Source organism: Ananas comosus, linkage group 7, assembly GCF_001540865.1.
Source record: "Ananas comosus cultivar F153 linkage group 7, ASM154086v1, whole genome shotgun sequence".
Taxonomy (NCBI): Eukaryota; Viridiplantae; Streptophyta; class Magnoliopsida; order Poales; family Bromeliaceae; genus Ananas; species Ananas comosus.
In genome coordinates, this window is record NC_033627.1 from 14,300,788 (window position 1) to 14,321,432 (window position 20,645).

General features: G+C 38.9%; 4 protein-coding genes across 16 annotated transcripts; 2 read left to right on the forward strand and 2 right to left on the reverse strand.

The window, feature by feature from the left end:
- LOC109712365 (G-type lectin S-receptor-like serine/threonine-protein kinase At4g27290) lies at positions 102-4,433 on the reverse strand. 2 transcript variants are annotated; one of them, XM_020235903.1, is made up of 6 exons: positions 3,002-4,433; positions 1,992-2,356; positions 1,668-1,878; positions 1,184-1,421; positions 923-1,073; positions 102-572 (listed from the first exon to the last, which is right to left on the reverse strand). In XM_020235903.1, the coding sequence occupies exons 1-6, from the start codon at positions 4,284-4,286 to the stop codon at positions 276-278; spliced, it is 2,547 nt and encodes an 848-aa protein (XP_020091492.1). In that variant the 5' UTR covers positions 4,287-4,433; the 3' UTR covers positions 102-275. The 2 variants fall into 2 exon arrangements, with proteins under 2 accessions (XP_020091492.1, XP_020091493.1); XM_020235904.1 differs by lacking the exon at positions 102-572 and having other exon boundaries at positions 925-1,073; positions 1,198-1,421.
- Positions 5,762-12,219, forward strand: LOC109712370 (receptor-like serine/threonine-protein kinase SD1-8). 9 transcript variants are annotated; one of them, XM_020235911.1, is made up of 12 exons: positions 5,762-6,040; positions 6,134-6,471; positions 6,628-6,744; positions 6,860-6,915; positions 7,017-7,079; positions 7,302-9,365; positions 9,541-9,639; positions 9,788-9,915; positions 10,553-10,760; positions 10,862-11,099; positions 11,195-11,345; positions 11,537-12,219. In XM_020235911.1, the coding sequence occupies exons 6-12, from the start codon at positions 8,078-8,080 to the stop codon at positions 11,837-11,839; spliced, it is 2,415 nt and encodes an 804-aa protein (XP_020091500.1). In that variant the 5' UTR covers positions 5,762-6,040; positions 6,134-6,471; positions 6,628-6,744; positions 6,860-6,915; positions 7,017-7,079; positions 7,302-8,077; the 3' UTR covers positions 11,840-12,219. The 9 variants fall into 9 exon arrangements, with proteins under 9 accessions (XP_020091500.1, XP_020091502.1, XP_020091503.1 ...); XM_020235913.1 differs by having other exon boundaries at positions 6,860-7,734; positions 7,997-9,365; XM_020235914.1 differs by having other exon boundaries at positions 6,860-7,446; positions 7,527-9,365.
- On the reverse strand, positions 12,594-17,531 carry LOC109712368 (G-type lectin S-receptor-like serine/threonine-protein kinase At4g03230). 4 transcript variants are annotated; one of them, XM_020235907.1, is made up of 7 exons: positions 15,825-17,529; positions 15,255-15,377; positions 14,967-15,154; positions 13,903-14,113; positions 13,575-13,812; positions 13,331-13,481; positions 12,594-13,037 (listed from the first exon to the last, which is right to left on the reverse strand). In XM_020235907.1, the coding sequence occupies exons 1-7, from the start codon at positions 17,110-17,112 to the stop codon at positions 12,744-12,746; spliced, it is 2,493 nt and encodes an 830-aa protein (XP_020091496.1). In that variant the 5' UTR covers positions 17,113-17,529; the 3' UTR covers positions 12,594-12,743. The 4 variants fall into 4 exon arrangements, with proteins under 4 accessions (XP_020091496.1, XP_020091498.1, XP_020091499.1 ...); XM_020235909.1 differs by lacking the exons at positions 15,255-15,377; positions 15,825-17,529 and adding an exon at positions 14,421-14,491 and having other exon boundaries at positions 14,967-15,011; XM_020235908.1 differs by lacking the exon at positions 12,594-13,037 and having other exon boundaries at positions 13,336-13,506; positions 15,825-17,531.
- Positions 18,926-19,615, forward strand: LOC109712371 (calcium-binding protein PBP1-like). Its single transcript, XM_020235921.1, has one exon. The coding sequence runs from the start codon at positions 19,163-19,165 to the stop codon at positions 19,490-19,492; it is 330 nt and encodes a 109-aa protein (XP_020091510.1). The 5' UTR covers positions 18,926-19,162; the 3' UTR covers positions 19,493-19,615.

Consider the following 20,645-nt stretch of genomic DNA (forward strand, 5'->3'; position numbering starts at 1 on the left):
GAAAATTTATAAATATGTTTACTAGCATTGGGTTATATTTTTTCCATGTTGATGAAATAGGCAATTAGCTCGAAAACCTTTTGAGTTGTGCAATTACTACATACATCAAAAGAACTTTAATTCTTTCCACCAATATCATGAGTACAATTGAAGTATCAAACAAATTCTTGTGCATGAGATTATATTCACGGAAAGAACGTCAGAACAGTAAAATCAATTTCCGCAAAACCTCCAAAAAGAAAACAAAAAAGAGAAAAAAAAGTTGATACACATCTTTATCTACCCTCTACAATAGTTACAGTAACAATATTTGCAGTGTGGCTCTGCGACGATGATTCTATATCCGAAAAGCCCCTGCCGATACTAAATGCAGGCTCATTCGGGAATGGCATTGATGCAGTCTCACTACCTAGCATCATGGTGACTGAGGACATCATCGGCCTGTGTCTCGGTTGCTCCTGAACACATAACAGTGCTACTTGTATGCACCTCTCGACTTCGCAGGCTGCGCATGATGTAACTTTCGGGTCTAGGAATTCTAAGCTCTTTCCTTCCTTCCATAATCTCCAAGCCTGCAATATGTATAAAAGGTTCATTTCCGTCGCTCATTGCAATGAGAAACCAAGTTATATGAATTCTGAAATTCCAAATGTTATACTTGAGAAAAAAGTTTGGACATTAATTTCATTTGTGGCATAGGGTACTCTTTCATGATGAAGCTTCAATTTGTTCGCATTGCTAGCTATGGTGAAGATGTGACAAGCGCGTGGTTCGTAGAAAACATTAAGGTAAGGATATGTGGATTTAATTGTCACCTTCTCAACTATGAGTCTTTGACAGAACTTTAACTGTAAATCCTGAGGGTCAACTAGAGCAGTAGCTACACATGGGACAAGAAATTTTCAAATTTTATCATACTTACATATCTGAGGAGGTTTAAATCGAGCTCTGAATGGTAAAATCCGCGATTTCTCTTGCCGCTGACAATTTCTAGCACCAACACACCAAAGCTGAATACATCGGATTTTATGGAGAAAACACCATCCATCGCGTACTCAGGAGACATATAACCGCTGCAGCCGCCAAGAAAGAACATAAAGGTTAAGCGTAGTAGAAGTCTTAATCTTCTTTGTGAAGATTAACACCAGATCTTTAATAGAAATATTTGAGAATGATTACTTACTACGTCCCGACTACCTTCCTGGTGTACGCATCGGTTTGATCGGCTCCAAATATTCTCGCAATTCCGAAGTCCGATATTTTCGGTGTCATCTCTCTATCTAGCAATATATTGCTCGCTTTTAGATCCCTGTGTATTATTCTGAATCTTGAATCTTGATGAAGATACAGTAATCCCCGCGCTATCCCCAAAATTATCTCAAAGCGCTTTTCCCAGCTCAATTGCGCGCGCTTTTCTTCATCTGCTTAGTGTATCATGTCAAGTTGTTAGAATATATCATGAACAGGTCATTGTAGATTACAATATGAATAGTGGAAGTATTTGAAGTTTGAACCATGAAATTTATAAAACATAAAATTGTTCTAGTTTAAGTTTCATGAAAACAAGGGCCTAAGTCGACCAATTTATGCAATTATATATAATTTGCACTAATAGTATGCTATTAGATAAGTCTAATTTGTATGAAACATCAAGTTCAGGAACATACCGAATATAAAGGTGTTTAAGCTTCGATTGTGCATGAATTCGTAGATCAACATCCTCTCTTCTCCATGAATGCAGCAACCCAAAAGGCGCACGAGATTTCGATGCTGAAGCTTAGCAATCAACTTGACCTCATTTTTGAACTCGTCAATGCCCTGCGACGATCTCCTCGAGAGCCTTTTTACAGCTATATCCTGTCCATCTTCAAGCTTTCCCTGAAAAAAACCAACACATAGTTATAAAAATTTCCATAATTATCTCCGCGCACTTTGTATCTTAACCATAATTGAATCTGCACATCAATCACATTGCTCCAAGGATTAATTACCATGTAAACAGGGCCGAATCCGCCCTCTCCAATCTTATTAGCCAATGCGAAACTGTCCGTAGCATCCAATATCACCCCTAGATCGAATGTTGGAAGGTCGAGATCTTCGTGAGTACTTGTTTCATCTTCTAAGCTATGATCTTGTGTTGAGTCCTTCCCAACTTGATTCTTGACTCTGACAGAAATAGGCCTGTTTCCAACATTTGGCGGAAACGATACTATTTCGCTTTGATTCTTCGCCTTCTTCTTTTTCCAGATAAAAAATCCACAAGCTCCTAATAGAAGCACCCCGGAAATCGTCGGAAGGATAATTGCAAGTTTGTTGTTGTTGGAGTCCCCACCACTGGAAGTTGCGTTCAGATTAGCTGAAACAAATTGAGTCAGTTAGTTTTTCTAATCAATGGAGTCAAAACTTAGCTAATTACATAATACATGTCGAAAGAAGTTTTAAATTGAGGATATCACATTTTAATATACTAGGTAGTAACAATCTCCAAAGTTGGTGTTCACATATTTTAATGTTGGTATTATATTATTATGATGTCTCTAACGTGATATTCCACCTAACGCTCTGCATTGCTGAATTCAAATACAGTGGATATGTACCATCCAACGGATAACATTATTAAAGTAGTATATTATACATTAAGATAATTTGGCATGTCATGAATGATTACTACTTAACTAATATTCTTTGTAATTGGTGACTACTCTTAAAAGTTAAAATTAGCCAATGGAGAATGGTCAAGCTATTGGAATAAATTGAGAAAGGATACAACTTTGAATGAGTCAAAAAACAAGGCTACCACTTTTTCACAAGGGAGTATCCTCTTTCACATTTTCATTCTATGCCGGTTCGCCATTAAAGTATCATTAGATGATTCCATTGCTTAATGATAGATGATCAAAATGGACAAAAATGCAAGAACAGAAAAGAAAGAACATTTAGCTAACTTTATGTGACAAATCGACAATTCGATCGAATGAATTTCAGGGAACGAATTGCTTACGAATATCAGCCGCCGCGAGCCGGACGTAAAGATTTTGCCCGAATTGATCAAACTGTCGCATGTCGAACAAATCGTCGGTCCAAATTATGCACCCACTTCCTCCCCCACTGACATTTGCAGTAGCATAAGCCTTGCAGGAGCAATTCTGCAGGCAACTCTGCTTGCACTCCTCAAGACTCAAGCTCATGTTCACCGTCGCATTCGTCGACTCCGGCAGCTTCACATTCTGATACGGCAGAAACCCGTCCCCAGCGCAGCTCAACTGAGTCTTCCTCACGCACCCTCCTGACCCGTCCCTCAGATTCCACTCCTGCGGGAACCTCGGCTCGAACCCGGGCAAACAGTTGCAGATCGGCGAGTCGTCCACATTGCATACGCCGTACGGACCGCAGGCCCGATAGTCGTCGCAATCGTCCTTCGGGTCAGACCAGAACACACTCCAGCTTTGTGTTGAATTGATCCACACATACCGCTGCAACAGCCCGGAAGAGTTCATCACGAACCGCGAAATGATTGAGCTGTTCTCGATCTCATACGTGTAGTAGGCCTCATCTGGGTTGGACACAAACAGAAACTTGAGCATATCATTCGACTTGAGGTCGGGAACTCCGGTGAACTCCTCGCCGTTCCACGGGCCACTCGCGTAAATCCTCGTGGACCACTGATACAAGTAGAACTCCGGCACGCCGCGAGGATCCATCTTGAATGAGTACTCTCCTGGAGAAGGATCATTTGTGTTCAACCACGAGTTTATGTACCGATTCAACCCGGTTTTGAATTTGTAACCGAGCTTCATTCCTGCAAACAACGTGTCCGTCGGGTGGTCGAAACTTTGCCATACAATCTCCTCCGTAGCATTACTACTTGATTCTCCTCTCAATACAAGATTTCCCGAGTCTAAGAGCTGAGCTGTTGGATTGGTTATATTCGATGATCCCGAGCTGGAATTCCAAACCACGTTGCCGAGCCGATCGGCCAGGAAAAGAACGCCGGTCGGGTCGAGAGTGAGGACTCCGGTCGAGTTCACGATCGGGTTCGCGCGGTTTGCGACCCACACAACGGTTTGTACCGGGATGTTATTGTACCACATGCCTAAGAAAGTGTTGGAAGAGCCGGGTGGAGTGAAGAAGCCGAGCTTGTAGGCTCCGCCGGCCGAGACCAGCGTCTGGTTCGCGGCGATTGACGTGGCCGGAGTTAGCGAATCCGCGGCAATCGAGGGAGAGATGAAGAAGATGAGAAGAGGAAGCAAAAAATGGAGGAGAAGTGGGCATGGCCGTGTCCTCATAGCTCTCAAGCTATGTTTTCACATTGAGCACGCATTAACATGGCCTCTGAGATGTTTGTGAAATAACAGGACTCATTTAAATGTCAAAGCCACGTGAGGAGAAATGTTTTTTTTTTTTGAGAAATAAGTAACTCGCTACCCACTTCATTCACGTGAGGAGAAATGTTAATTGGAAAGTATTTGTTATGATGTAAATAAATAAAGATTTTTTAACTGTTAGTTGCAATTTTAATGTGGATATTTGTTTTCATGATTTTGTTTGCGTGGTGCGCATGACTTTCTCTTTTGTGGTGCGTGTGTGGTTTAGAATCCGCGTCAACGTTTGTTGTTTGACCAAACCTTGTAGCCGACCCAGACAGCGTGTATATGTTGACGTGGTGACTCAGAAGTTATTGCATGCACCGGGTGTACAACTATGTTTCATACACCACACATCTAAAAGGTTCTATTGGAAAGGATTTAAATCAAAATCAAAATCTAAATCCCGAGACCCAAGTTCGAATCCTAGTTGATTCACATTTCCAGCTAAGTTTATTTCTTAGTAAAATAAAACGAAGCGGATAACGTGCTACCTATCTCTCAAAAAAAAAAAAAAAAAAGCAAAATCTTACTCATCAGATAAATAATAGCATTTTTCTACTGTTAATTGTCAACATTAATTACTAGATGTTTTAGTAATAAATTTTTTAATTCTTATAATTTTTTTTATACAGGTTGCGCCCTCGACCTTAAGACATTTTTAGCACAAAAATTAGGCGCAGTGCATGAAGCATACAGGTGCACCGTGCACAAGATGCAGAAAAAATTCTCTTTGTTAATAAAAGATCAAGTCATAGTTTTTGTACCCTATGAAGTGAATCAGTTGTTTAGTTGTGTATCCAATGGGAACAATTGAGAACTGGTCCCTCTCCATATAGCATCCATTCACATTTTTAACTAGATGGTCTAGGGAATAATAATTTTATTTAATCATTACTTTGATTTTCACACAAATTAAGTTGGTCCTAAGAAAATTAAAAAATAATTAAAAAAAGAGAAGGTGGAAGGTCATCTTACACTTCCTTGGGGGGAAAAAATTTATTGATATAACACCAAATGTCCTGGTGCATTCCATCATATGGAAAATGCATCTGGGGGAAAAATGAATGTAGACCCCCCCCTCAAACAAAAGGTTTCAATCAAAGTTCTATTTTCTTTACTTTTCATTTGAAAAATTGTAGATTATTGCATTAAAATTTACATTAAACACGTAAGTGACTATATCAAATTTACAAGGTTTCAATTACTTTTGAGCGAATAAAACTGAGTAACGATTAGTAATAAAGCTATTTTTTAAGAAAAATTTCAACCTAATTGATTAAAATAGTTTGAAGATCGAAGAACTTCAAGGAAATATGGATTAAATCAATTCTCGGTTCTATTTCAATTGCAAGTGCATCGTATCCGGCAATTCAAGCTGTTTCGGCACCGAATTCTGATTAGTTGTATTCGGGCATCACAATATACAGATCCGATCCGATCCGATCCGATCCGATCCAATTGCATTCCCGTCCCGCGATGCCGATTCGCCGATCTCCGCCGACTCTCCGCCCACTTCCACCACCGCCACCTTCGCCGCCTCCCACGGCCGAAACCTCTCGAAACCCTAACCCTAATCGGCGACCATCCTCTTCCTCCACTCCTCTACAATGCAATGCCCCATTGATTATTGTCAAATCGACGCAAAAGAGCGCTTTTGTCCTCTCTGCGACTCCGTGAGCACATCGTTGATCTTTGTGAGGTTCATAATTCAGTTTGAAAATTTGTGCATTGACATTGAATGCTTTGTCCTGTTGTGTATTTTGCAGTGGAATTAAATGATCACAAGTAAATCAATTGCCTATTTGGTTCAGTATAGCATCTGGGAAACAGAAAAATTCGGCAGCTTTTGCGGTGGCAAGACGTAAAAAATAAGATTTTGAGTGCCAATAGCAAGAAGCTCCAATTTGGAGCTTTTGAAACTGACATGTAGAGAACCTGTTGGGGAAATTTTAATATAGTGCTTCTTCTAGGGTCAAACAAGCCCTAATTTTGTTTACAATTTCTCTCTTTTTGTTAGTTGTGTATGTGGCCTAACTATGACTTCTTGGCATGAGTAACGGTTTGTCAACTCCTTCGGTAGATGATTTTGCGAGGCGCTATGAAGGTGATAATTTGATAATGATGTTATATCCTTCTAATTTATGCAATCTTTTCAAACTTATGATGTGGTGATACAAGTCAAGTCAAACCATTTTTTACTTTCTTTTTTTTCGCTTCTTTTATCAAACTTATCAGTTAATGCTAGCCATGATTAATGCAGGTCTATATGATTGGGTTTCTTGGGAACTTCAATTGCCTCCAATAAGCTCTTCAGTATTTGGCCTTTAAGGAGTATATTTCTTATGTGTCACAGCTTTAGATTTAAAGAAACATTCAGGTAAGTTACTTCATATTTCTCATTTATGGAGTATCTGTCAAAACCTAACTTTTTTTTTCCCATATAATAAAGACTATTTTATGAGATTGTAGCTCTATGCTTTAATTTATTTCAGTTGTATCTACAAGTAGAGTGCGCGCATTTTGTGCTTTTATATCGTGGCTATAAATGGTGAGATGCTTCCTGTTTATTGTAACCTTTGATAAGATATTAGGGTCTTAATCAGACCAAATTTGAAAAAATGACATGCTGTTTGTTATTTAATCCTGCAGCTAATTCAGAAAGTTATAACTTAAATGTTATAACTGAGCCTATCATGCGGAAGATGAGAAAAGGTTCTGATATTTGTTCCTTCAGTTTCCTTATCGCCCCGTTCTCTATAAACAAACTTCTCTCTTGTTAACTTATCTATGTTCTTTCTTTGTACCCTTATTATATTTTCTACTCTGTATTGATGTCTCCTGTATTGTGTGCTATTGATTACTATTTGTATACCTGTAAAACATGTGGGGATAGAATTCATGTCTAATTCCTGTGCACATTCTGTATGTTTTCAGAAATGAAAAAGGATTTAAATTTGGAGTGACGTTTTGGGTATGCCAATACCTGATCTGTATTCATTACCACCAAAATGATTAAAATATATGAATATAGAGATACTAAGCAATTAGAAGAATTGTGAGCAAGCGCAAGTCTGCAAAGGTAAACAAGGAAGCAAGGAAGATTGAGGTCTTTCTCTCAAAGCCTATTTAAATGATCCTTTGCATCCTCTACCTGTGCAGAGGAACACAATATTGGCAGATTGTTTCCTACCTTCATGACAAAGGATTCGAACAAAGCAGCCAAGATCTCTTTCTGGATATATAAAAAGCATGTCAAAGGCGATGTACATAATTATGTGGACAAGAAGATCAGATGCAAGCTTCACATTGCTATGAGAGTACTCTCAGCCTGTCTCCAGCAATTTTATGATTGGGTTGAAATAAGAAGGTGCAAATCCGACCATTTGTTTTATGTTAATTGTGTTCCAAGGATTAGAAGTTCCCGAATTCATTACACATGCCAACTTAGTAGGCTATCCAAATGAGCTGACCAATGGAAATTACATATTTAAGCTGACTAATGAAATAAATTAGTAACAAATGTTTGACAAAAACCTTCCAAAGGTGTCTGCCGCTGGCAATGTTTTTCTTTTTCTCAATTCTTGTTTGTGAAATTTGTTGACTGACTCCTGCGTCAACGGTTTCATCAGATTGCTGAAAATCTCCATCGTACTCAGCAAACATTCAAGAATAACAAAAAAGCTATCAACTCTATCATTGCTTTCTCAACCATGAGCGCCAAAAGAAGCACCCGTAATTCTCTAGTTCTCCCTCTCATCTTTCTGTCACCCTTCTTGTTTCACTATTCTTATGGTTCAGACTCTCTCTTCCCGGGCCAATCAATCCGGGATGGTGAAACCTTAATCTCTGCTCACGGGATTTATGAGTTGGGTTTCTTCAGTCCTGGCGATTCAACCAAGCGCTATGTCGGAATATGGTATCACAAGCTCCCTATCCTGACGGTGGTGTGGGTTGGCAATAGAGAAAACCCCATCTCGGATTCTTCTGGATATATTACCATGGATGAACAAGGAAACTTAAAGATCATGGATGGTAAAGGAACATCCTTTCTTCTGGGAGCAAATAATAGAAGCACCAACATCACAAGTGCTACCCTTTTAGACTCTGGTAATCTCGTTCTACGAGAGATGAGTTCTTCTGGAAATGATATAGTATGGCAGAGCTTTGACCATCCGACAGATAACCAACTTCCAGGTATGAAGCTTACTTTAAGCACCAGCAGCATTTCTTGGAGAAGCACTTCCGATCCCAGACCAGGAAACTTCTCCTTTGGAATTGACCCAAATGGCACAGATCAGCTCTTTTTATGGAATAGGACAGAGGTTATATGGAGCGTTGCAGTTTTGAATGGAGTGAACTTCAGCTTGGTGCAGGATGCAACCGTCACTCTCCCAGGTGATTTAGATGGCTATACTTTTATCCATCATTGGGGGAGTGGCTATTATTACTATACTCTTGCTGATAGTTCAATTATCACAAGGGGATTTACTGACCATGAAGGGCGACACAAGCAATTGGCTTGGTTGGATGGTGAGGAAAATTGGGTGACCTTTTTGGTTAAACCCAATGAGCATCCTTGTGAGGTCCCTAGCAGTTGCGGAGTTAATGGTCTATGTAGTAACGACTCATCGGTCATGTGTACTTGCTTATTCGGGTTTGAGCCCAATGTTAATAAACATTGGGACTCTCGAGATTATTCAGATGGGTGCATAAGAAAAGTACAATCAGAATGCATGAGTAATGGGGATGGATTCTTAAAGCTGAGGAATATAAAGCTGCCTATTTTCTCCTCAAAGGATCGAAATTTGAGTCTAGGTATTGATGACTGTAAAGCCTGGTGTACTAAGAATTGTTCATGTAATGCTTATACTTCAGCATATCTGAATAGGACCGGGTGTTCATTTTGGTTTGGGGACCTTTATGGCCTCCAAGCTGGTGCTGATGAAGTGCAAGATCTCTTCGTGCGGCTGGCGGCTTCAGAGCTAAAGAAACATTCAGGCAAGAATTTTTCTTTTTCTTTTTTGCGGATTCCTTATCATACCATCGACAGAAGTTTTCAGTTCCAGAATCCAATTACTAATTTCCCTTCAGTTATGATCCTCAATTTATATTCGGAAGGTAGCGATAGGACTTGAGTAATTCTTATTGACTAAAATTGGTCAATTGAAGACAGGTAATTTGAAGAGTTGTGAACTAGCATTAATCAATATTGGAATTGCACTGTGTATCTTGGGTGCTTTTTTATGTGGCTGTAAATGGAGAAAGGCGAAAGGTAAATGTTTTTTCTGTGTATATAGATAAAAAATAGTTACCAACCTTGCACCTGTTCCTTTGTTGTTCAACATGATAAAATGTCTTTAGTATCTTTCAAAACGATGAGGCTAGAATTAAGTAATTCAAACTGATATTACAATTTGCAGTTCGTCACAGGAAAGAGGAAAATGACTTCGATTGCTCTTCCTGTAGTTTTGCAACCATAGCAGCTTGCACAAACCAGTTCTCTGATGTAAATAAGATCGGAGAGGGCGGATTTGGTCCAGTTTACAAGGTCATATGCCAACTCCATACAGCGATTAGAAGTACAGGATTTAAATGTTTATCTTGAGATAATGATGGGTGTCTTTTTTATTTTGGGAGGTGCATAGTGATGGGTAACTTATTGGTACCTAAAGTTTAACCTGGGATTTGATTTCATTCATGGAGTTTCAATTGTTACAATTTAGTCCCTGAAATTTGGCACGAATCTCATCTTCATCCTTGGAGTTTCAAATCTAACCCTGAATTTGACCTCTTCGTATTCATCCCTAAAGTTTGGCATTGGTTTCAATTTCTTCCTTAACAGTCCCAGCTTTAACAAAGTTTAGTGATGGTGTTGATCTGTCACTTTTTTTAGAAGGTGGACCGAAGAACAGACTTACTTTTGTACAGAACAAACTTCAGGGCCTAAATTGTTGCAATAGAAACTATAAGGGTGGAATTTGAAATCCAGGTAAAATTTCAGGAACTGAATTTGTAATTTAGACTAGTTGTTAAGGAAATTCATTAGCAAAGTATCATATTATAATCAGTCCAAAAAATTTTGTATTTCCTTTTCTGTCTAATTATTTGTATCAACGGAGTCGAGATAATCAAGCTCGAGTTTCATAGCATGCCAATTTGTTAATGTTTGCTTACCAGCACTACAGGGTTTCTTGGAGGGCCAGTCAGTTGCGGTAAAGAGGTTGTCAAGTAGTTCAGGGCAAGGGCTCGAAGAATTTGCAAATGAGATCACACTTATCGCCAAGCTCCAGCACAGGAATCTCGTCAGGCTCCTTGGTTACTGCATTCAAAAAGAAGAGAAAATATTGATATATGAATATATGCCCAACAAAAGCTTGGATTATTATATATTTGGTTGCACTTTGAATCCCTTAAGCAAGGCCATATCCAGTTGATACATATTTTTGCTTTACATATATAATTTTCTTTTACTTAAGGAAGTATTCTCGTGGCAGATTCAACCAAAGGAGCAGAATTAGACTGGGAAAAGCGCTTTCACATTGTGGAAGGAATTGCACAAGGGCTCCTCTATCTTCATAATTATTCTAGGTTAAAGGTCATCCACTGGGATCTCAAATCTAGTAACATCCTTTTGGACAGCGAAATGAACCCGAAAATATCGGACTTTGGCTTGGCTAGGACTTTTGGGCAGAATGAAAACCAAGCTAATACAAAAAGGGTCATGGGAACTTAGTACGAAACTTTTCTTCCTCAATCACATACTTTGTGATTCTTATTATAACAACCTTCTGGTTTACAATTTCTGTTATGTTTAAATGAATTTGCAGTGGATACATGTCTCCTGAATATGCGATGAATGGTCTCTTCTCGGTGAAATCTGATGTTTTTAGCTTTGGAGTGATACTTTTAGAGATCATCACCGGGCTAAGGAGCACGGACTATTGCCATCAAGATGGCTCTGAAAATCTTCTTGCACATGTATGCCTATTTTTCCTAGCAATTCTCAGTTACTGAGCTTTACTTCTATAAAGCCGTAAATAAATATAGAGGCTTTTACAGTACTATCCCTGCAAAAATATTTACTTACGTACATACCTCTGTAAAATCTGAGTTTCCTATGAAACCCTCAAAAATGCAGTTTACTTACTTTTTAAGTCGCGATGCTGCAGAGTTGGGAGCTTTGGAGAGAAGGGAGATGCTCGGAACTGGCAAACCCCACAATAGGGGATATGCATCCTTTTGACGAAGTTCAAACGTGCATTCAGGTAGCACTCCTTTGCGTGCAAGATATAGCGGCAGATCGGCCCACCATGTCTGATGTTGTTTCGATGCTGAGATGCGAGATTTCGTCCCTACCAATCCCTAAAAAGCCTGCATTTTTGCCTGCAAGATCTGTGGGACGAGAAGATTTTCGCAAGCATGAGATTCATTCACTCAACAATCTTACGATGTCCATCATAGAATGCCGATAGCGGGGTAATGCTATACACTTAACAGATAAGTTTCCTCGGCTGCTTCAGGTGTCAAAACATTTTGGATTGTTTTCTACCGGATCGATTGTTGGAATAACGTGGTAGCTTAGCTGATACTAAAGTCGCTTCAGTTCTGTCGGAGATTGTGGATTCGTTTCCAAAACCATGGAAAACTAGTAAGTTGAATATTGAGGATCCTGAAGTTTTCATGGAGAAATACACCACAATGCAACTTCTCCCTTTTAATTAGTTTCTTTTTTCTTTTTCTTTTTTCATGTGGGAAAGTGCAAAGTATCCCATTCCATTAAATGCTGGAAACTGTGTATAATTGAAAGGCATATATATTTTCTTTGTGAAAATAACAGAAGATTTTGAAATTAGTTTCTTCTCCCTCCTGTTTGACTTGGACAATGCACATTGTTGATATAATTTGCAAAATAATATAACAGGTGAAATGTCAACCCATGAGTTTGATTGACTAATTAAACATGATAACAAAATATTTAAATTCTAAAATCTCCCTGAGAATCCGCAACCCCCAGATTAATTTTATTAAAACTCAAAAATTTAAGTTGAAATTTCAAATAAACTTGGAAACACTCAGAAAAACCTTTTATTTTCTGCACTGACACTCAAATATGAGTTAATTTTTTATATATATATTTCATATAGTATGGATAACAAATTTCAAAATGGCTTCAAAGATTTCATAAATTGGGAACAATCTCCTAAAAAAAATCTATAAAAACCAATAAAAACAATTGTCTACTTCTGTAGCCCTGTAAATTTGAATTATCATAATATACCCTCGAATTCATTGCAGAATGTGTCCGTACATGTGTCCCAACAAAATTTGTTGAGTGTGCATATTCACTAAACAATCTGCACTATGCGCAGACTCGAACTATCGACCTTCTGGGACACTGACAGTCACAACATTAGGAGAGCAGGCCCCATCCGTGTTGGTTTCAACTGCGATTCTGACGGTGATGAAGGCAGGCTGCTTAGGATCAGGCAAGGATGCATTCTCGCTGCTGAGCATCGCAATGACCTCCGACATGGTCGGCCGATCCACGGCGTTCTCCTGAACGCATGTGAGTGCCACGTGAATGCATCTCAACACCTCCTCCGGACATCCTTCGCCTAATGATTCATCCACCAGCTCAATCCACCTGCCTTCTCTCCACAGCTCCCATGCCTACCAAGTTCCATTCATCAGAGCTATTAGTGATCAGTTTCTTTGACACCACATATTATGGAAGAGCAGTAATTGCGATATAAAAGGCCTTTGTCAGCATGGCAGGATCTTCTGCAGAAGTATTATCTGAGAGAACTATTGAAAAGTCTTGAAATGCTCGTTTGGGCTTCTCGCTACAATTAAAAGTTCTAAATATCCTTTGATGCTATATTCTTAGCTTCTATTTTTGAGTAGATGTGATTACAGAAATCGGGCCAAATAAGAACAAAGTATTGTTCAGTTTTATCACTTACATGACCAAGGAGGCTGAGAGAATTGCCATATTGGTGAAAGCCTGCATTTCTCAATCCGCTTACAATCTCCAGAAGCAAGACCCCGAAGCTAAAGACATCAGATTTGACAGAGAAAAGACCTTCCATTGCATATTCAGGAGACATATAACCACTGAAAAACATCAAGAAACCAAATACTTTCCTCAAAAAATAAATAAATAGATTGTACAACCTGAGGACAAAATAAGAATTAAGCAGTACTTACTAAGTTCCAACAACCCTGTTTGTGTTGGCTTGTGTTTCGTTTGAGCCAAATATTCTTGCCATGCCAAAATCTGATATCTTTGGATTCATCTCTTCATCCAGGAGAATGTTGCTGGCTTTCAGATCCCTGTGAATAATTCTCAGTCTAGAGTGCTTGTGAAGATAAAGAAGGCCCTGAGCTATCCCATCGATTATGTTAAAACGCTTTCTCCATTCTAGTAGTGTTCTTGCCGTTTTGTCTGAAAACATCACAATTCCATGATTGAGAACTGTTAAAGAACCAATAATCAAAATTTGAAGATAAAAGTATTAATTGAATTGAAACAAACCGAAGAGGAAGAAATCCAAGCTTTTGTTTGGCATGTATTCGTAGACGAGTATCTTTTCTTCTCCTTGAATGCAACAACCCAGGAGCCTAACCAAATTTCTGTGCTGAAGCTTGGCTATAAGTAGAATCTCATTCTTAAATTCCACTAGACCTTGTCCTGAATGTGCAGCAAGTCTTTTAACTGCGATATCCTGCCCCCCTGGCAACAAGCCCTGAAATAAGTTTTGTAAAGCAAAAACAATATGTGATTATGTTTTGAATACTAGTTGAAGCCCATATTAACAGTGTGTATTTTCTCTCTCTCTCTCTCTCTCTCTCTCTCGAAAACAAGTAACTGAATTTTCGACTGTTTGATGATTGCAATATTGCAAAAAACATTCTGTGTGTTGCCTAAAAAGGGATGCCACTTTAAGAGACGAATTAAAGATGTTAACAGATACAAGGAGGCTTCTATCATCCAATCAGCATTTTGTAGGTTACATAAAAGATAAATTACATAGTATTTGGGGTAATGCTTACCGTCATCAGCTGCAGAGTAGAAAGAAATGGCAATACAAAAGTTTATCCGCTAGCCCTTCTAGTCCATCAAGCTGTGGTATAAGGCGTCAACTAAGATTGCAATTTTTATCCTCATACTAATTGTAGAAATGACAAAATCTCAAACTTATCTTTCTTTTATTCTTAGACGATCCTTATGGATCATAATGATCAAGCACGCTAATGAGATGGAGTCAAAGATATTATAAGTCTGTAACTAAAACTGGTCTGATATTCATAGGCATCGATATGCTTGTGACCCGGCTATATCTGAGTGGCCTATTTGGATGGTTCAGTATATATATTTTGTTTACCGAGGGACGTGGTAATTAGTTGATAAGGAGTATGTCAAACATCAGCAATTACAAAGTCTATGTATATATACCCTTCCCTATTAATTAGAACTTCAATAACTGCTCCCACATGAATCACTAGAAATAAGGGGTTCAGAGATGGCATATATCCAGGCATTTGCTCTTTAGGATATCCGTTTCTCGAAGGATATAACACAAACAAACATACATTTACCTTGTAGACAGGTCCAAACCCACCCTCTCCAAGTTTGTTCTCAGCTGAAAAGTTATTTGTGGCATTGCTAATGCGAGAGAAATCAAACATGGAGAATTGAGATCCCCTCTCCTCAGTTTCCCAAAGACTAATTGCTTCAGTAGTGCCGAAAGTGATTACTGATTGTTGACCATACGATTTCTTTCTCCCTAAATAAAAAAAATGAAATCTCTTTTCAAGTTATACATGCCATCAAAGAGGCACTAAGAAACCCTAGCTTGCACTTATGATCTTCGTACAGTTGATTACCTCTATTTCTGCGTCTTCTGGTCCACATAAGACACAACAGAGAGCAAAAGATGAGAAACGAGAGAGTTGTTGTGATACCAACAATAAGGTTCTTCCTCTTCTTCCTCTTCTTCCTCTTGTCCCCTGTATGTAAAAATAGAGCCTTTAGTGATTTAATATCACCTAAATCGCCACCTCTAATTAAGGAAAGAAGCAAAGGATACAATTTTATTCTCAATCATTCTGCAACAACATTTCAACATTAGCAAGGGCCTTTTTGGCCTAGATTCTGAAAAAATAATTTCTGCATAATTAATTTTAATTTGGAGAATTGATTTTGGTTAAAAGTTGTAGAGCGTTTGACTAAGTTTAGATGAAAAGCGATTTTTCTAAAGTGATTTTGTAAAACTGTTTGGCAAAAAAAATTTGATATTTGCAAATAATAAATTGTTTACTAAATTTTATTTTAAAATAATTTAAAATTTGAATTTTATCTTCCTGACACTGAACAGCATCAATCAATCTCAGCTAACAGATATTAGAATGGACACTTATCCACACTCAACTCTATAAGATATATTTTTATCATACCTGCAGATGCAAACTCTGATGCAGCAAGACGGATATAAATAGTTCCGTTAGCAACTTTGGAATCATTGTAATCGCTTGGATTAAGTACCTTCAAGTTCATAAGTTCTCCCTCCCACAAGTTGCACGTTGCTAACATGGCATAAGCAGTACAATTACAGTTATTCAGGCATTCTGATTCACATTCTTCGGCCCTCCCAACATAAAATACTTGTGGATTCAGAGGAAAAACCATATTGGATGTCTCAACAAATCTATCGATCTCTCCGCTACTCCCACATTGTAGATTTGCCATCCTAGGGCACCCAGTAAAAGCTAGATTTTTCCAATCTGTCGGAGACTTTGGTACGAAACCTGTCAAGCACGAACAAGGGGGGGATCCTAATGAGTCACAGACGCCAAATGATCCACAAGCATTATACACATCGCAGTAGGACCTTGGCAGAGCCCAAGATAGAAGCCACCCCTGATCATCCTTTATCCATGTTAGCCACTGGATTTGTCCCGCTGAGTCAATCACGAACATAGATGGAACGTCTTTACTATCGTAAGTGTAGGTGACGTATATCTCGATTTCGTCGCGATAGACAAATTCAAAAGATACAGAACTAATTGTCGAAGATGGATTCCCGATTTGTTTTGTACCGTTCCAGAATCCGGAGGTCCAGTAAACCCTCTCCTTCCGCCAGATGGAGAGTTGGTCCGAGCTGAGCGGATCAACGCCAAAAGAGAAATCTCCCGGAGAAGGATCATCGGAGCTTGCCCATGAAGTTAATAGCCGGTTTTGCCGGCCGAAGAGTCCGATCTTCATGCCGGGGAGCCAGGTATCAGTAGGGTCATCAAAGCTCTGCCACAGTATGTTCGACGAATTGCCGCTTTCACTCAACACGAAATTGCCAGAGTCCAAGATGGTGGCCTTTGCGTCTCTCATTCCGGAGCCAAACCCCAACGTGGTGGAACTCCCCTTGCCGTCCACGACCATCAGATCGCCGTCGTAGTTGACAACAAGAGAGCCGGTCGCATCGACCAGCGGACTGCCTCTGTTGCCGACCCACACTACAGTTTGGCTCGGAATTTGGTCGAACCATATTCCGACGTATCGGTTTGCGGAATTGCCGGGGCTAAAGAAGCCGAGCTGGAAGGTTCCGCTTGCGGAAACCAGTGTTTTGCCGTCCGGAAGCGATTGGTTCGCTAACAGAGAGTCCGTCGTCGAACACGAACATCGAGATGTCAAAGCAAATACACCAATCAGATGAAGCAGAGTAAAGCTGCTGCTGCTGCTTCTTACCATGGATGAATCCAAGATCGAGCCGACTTATTAAGGCCAAATGCCGAAGATCTTGCGGTGATTTTCGCTTCTTCTTCTTCGTTGAGCTAATAGTCAAACCATTGGCTGGGGCGAAGATGATGAGATGTTCGCAATTCACCATTTCCTGCTTTAGTCCAAGGGAAGGGTCAGATAAATGATTAAACTTTCTTTGTTTGTTTAAGTCTCCATGGATAGGGACCCTTTTTCCTTACCACACTCGCGTCCTTTACGGAGAACGATGACCCAGATATTGGTCTCCTCCATCCGTGGGGTCCAAAGAAAATTCTACGCGCCATTACCAACGACTTCGAGAGGACGAAGAAGAAGAGGAGGAAGAGGAAGAGAACGGGATCAGAAGACACCCTAACCCGCCGCCGCGGCTCGAGACGGTTTCGCCACGTTGAGAGGTCTCAGTGTGTTAGTAGTGAGTTGGGTTAGGACCAGCTACAATACCAGGCCCGGCCTATTAAATAAAATATGGGCCGCACTCGGCCCAATACACATAAGTAAAGATTTGGGCCTAATAGTATATGTTTATTTTTATTCCTCTATTTACCAACAATCTATGCGGGATTATTCTTATGTTGATTTTTTAAATTGGCATGCTGGATTTTTAAGAAAGAAACATATGAAGTAATGATTCTAATTTAAAGAAACTAGTTGAGCAAATTAATTATCCGTAGTAAGCTTACCCATTAAGTAGTTAATGATGGTCAATTAGCATCATGATGATAATGAAGACAAAGTCTAATTTCTCAGATATAATGGGTTGCTTAAAATTTTCGACTTGAAACAAATAACATTTGATCACATTACATTACTGGTGGCACAGTTTGTGGATATTCGAAATACAAGTTCAAAGCTCGAACTGTGCGGTTCATAAAGAGAGTGCGCTTTGCGATCGAGTTATTGAGTACTTCAAACTCATGAATAGAGATGATATATATATATATATATGATGTATAAGTTTCCAAATATATAAAAGAGTACAGCTTAAGAAGTTTCTGTTTAGGAGGAGGACTAATATATTGATTTGGAGGATCTTTCCTCACCCTTCACAGCTTCATCAAGAAGAGAGAACATGGCTTTTTTGTTGGCTTGTTTAAAATAATGTACTAAGGAGTGCTTACACTCTCTTCCTCCAGCGAAGAATCCAAGATGGCCCTTTTCCAAAGTTCTAGCTTCTCTCCCCTCCAATATTTCTTTATTTTAGCTTAATTCCTCAGCTTAAGCTTTTCGATTATTCCCTTCTTTCAACAGTATATGTTGAGTCATTGTTGCTTTTGGGGGGCGAGAGAGAGAGTGAGAGAGAAGCTTACTTATATTCTTTCAACCTTCATTAGATTCTGCTTTATTACAAAAATTAGTCCTAAATTTTTTTTGAGAAAAAAATTAGTCCTAAATTAAACTAACAGTGCATACAGTTTTATCCATAACATTTTTATACTTAGACGTATACATGTCAACAGCCAAGTTCAATACAAAATATTTAGAAATTTTTGATGATTAAGTTACTATTAATTAGCTTTTATATAGTATAAGCATTACAAAGAAGATTTCTAGATCCAACGGAAGAGACGAGAGGGGCAAATATTTAACACTAGCTAATTAATGCGTTAGTACTCTAATAGGTTGTAACATTGGATCCATGCAATGGTTAAAAAAAATGTTTCATGAAAAATATGAGTGTGAATGTATGACCATAAGGACTCAATTGCTAGATAAATTGCGGCTGGGGTGTCGAACTACAAAAATCGCAAGCAAAGAACCATGCAGAGAAATGGAAGAACCCATGCAACTTCCCAGAAACCAAAGCCACACACAAAGCTAAAAATGTGAACAAATTAAAGCCCTCATCAACCACCACCCTTTAATTAAAACCCTTTCAAGCACATTACCTGTACCTTGGTTGGCATGTTGCATCTATATGCACACTACTCCTTCCCAGAACCTCTTATTCATTTCCCCCTCCTTATTTAAGCTCTCCTCCTCCTCTCCTCTTATCTCACAACACAAAGTTTAATTAGTTAAAATGGATTCATTAGGGTTTGAGGATTTCCTCCCCTCGATGGCGCAGAAGCTCGGCGCGGAAGGGCTCATCGAGGAGCTGTGCAAGGGGTTTCGGCTTCTGATGGACTGCGAGAGGGGCGTGATCACGCCGGAGAGCTTGCGGAGGAACGCGAGGAGGCTGGGGCTTGAAGGGCTGGATGATGAGGAGCTGATGGGGATGATAGGGGAAGGGGACTTGGATGGGGATGGGGCTTTGGATCAGATGGAGTTTTGCATTCTCATGGTTAGGCTCAGCCCTGAGCTCATGCAAGGGTCCCAACAGATGTTTGAAGAGGTTATTCTTGGGATGTAGTTGCATTGCATGATCAGTTATACGTACACATTTTTGATTTGTGCTACAACAACAACTCAAAAGTTAATTCTCATGCAATTGTAATCGATCCCCCCTCTCTCTCTCTTTCTAATTTACAGATAATTGATGAACAATTTTCTTTTCTTTAATTTCCTTTTTGATTCTCAATATCTTTTCCTTTTTTTTTTTTTGACTAGAACGATATATAGGTGGAATTAATAATGATTTGTACTCCTGCTAAAGAAGAACAATAATTTATGAATAATATCACGACTCTTGTGATCAAATGAAGTTCCAACTTTTGTTTTGAATGCAATTTCTATTGAATCGACATCAGCAGTTGTCGATAAGTCGTAAATTATTAATGTAAAAGCATGCATTAATTATCTTGCAGTATATATGTAAAGCAAAATAATTAGTAAGGCTGAAATTTGATTAATTCATGCGGAAAAATAAAAAGGCTTCTATAGGTCTGATTTCTGAATAGAGTAGCAATTCAGAAAGCTATGATAATTTTTTCTTGCTAATCCTGAAATTTTTTTGTCATCCTGTTTAAGCTTGGAGTAGAAGCTTCAAAATATAGAGGTCTTTTGTTTCTTTTTTTTGAGAGAGAGAGAGATAGGTAGCACGCTACCCGTTTTGTTTATTTCACTTAGAAATAAACTTAGCTGCAAATGTGAATCAACTAGGATTCGAACTTGAAACCTCGGATACCAACCACCAAGCCCTTTGTCACTTGCTCTAGGGACGGTCGGTAGGTCTTTTGTTTCTTGACCCAAGAACCTTTGCTGCAACTTCTTGCTCTATACCTTCCTATGTGGTCACAAACTTTGGACATCTTTGTCGAGAATCTAACTTAACTGCTTTTTGAATAGAAAAGTTGTTTCAAAACTCTTGACAAACAAGTCCTAAAGCGACGTCTCCATATATCTAGCCTATATATTTTTTTTTTTTGAAACAGCTTTTTTATTTTGTAAAGTCATAAACAAATCATCTTAAAATTAAAAATCTAGAACTGAAAATAAGTTTATAATCACATCGCTGACAAAAAGGGATATATCAAACTATATATATCTAGGCATTCAAAGAAAACTATATATATAGCAACTATAGAGAGATAACAAAATTGGATTCATGCCCCCGAGGCTCACAC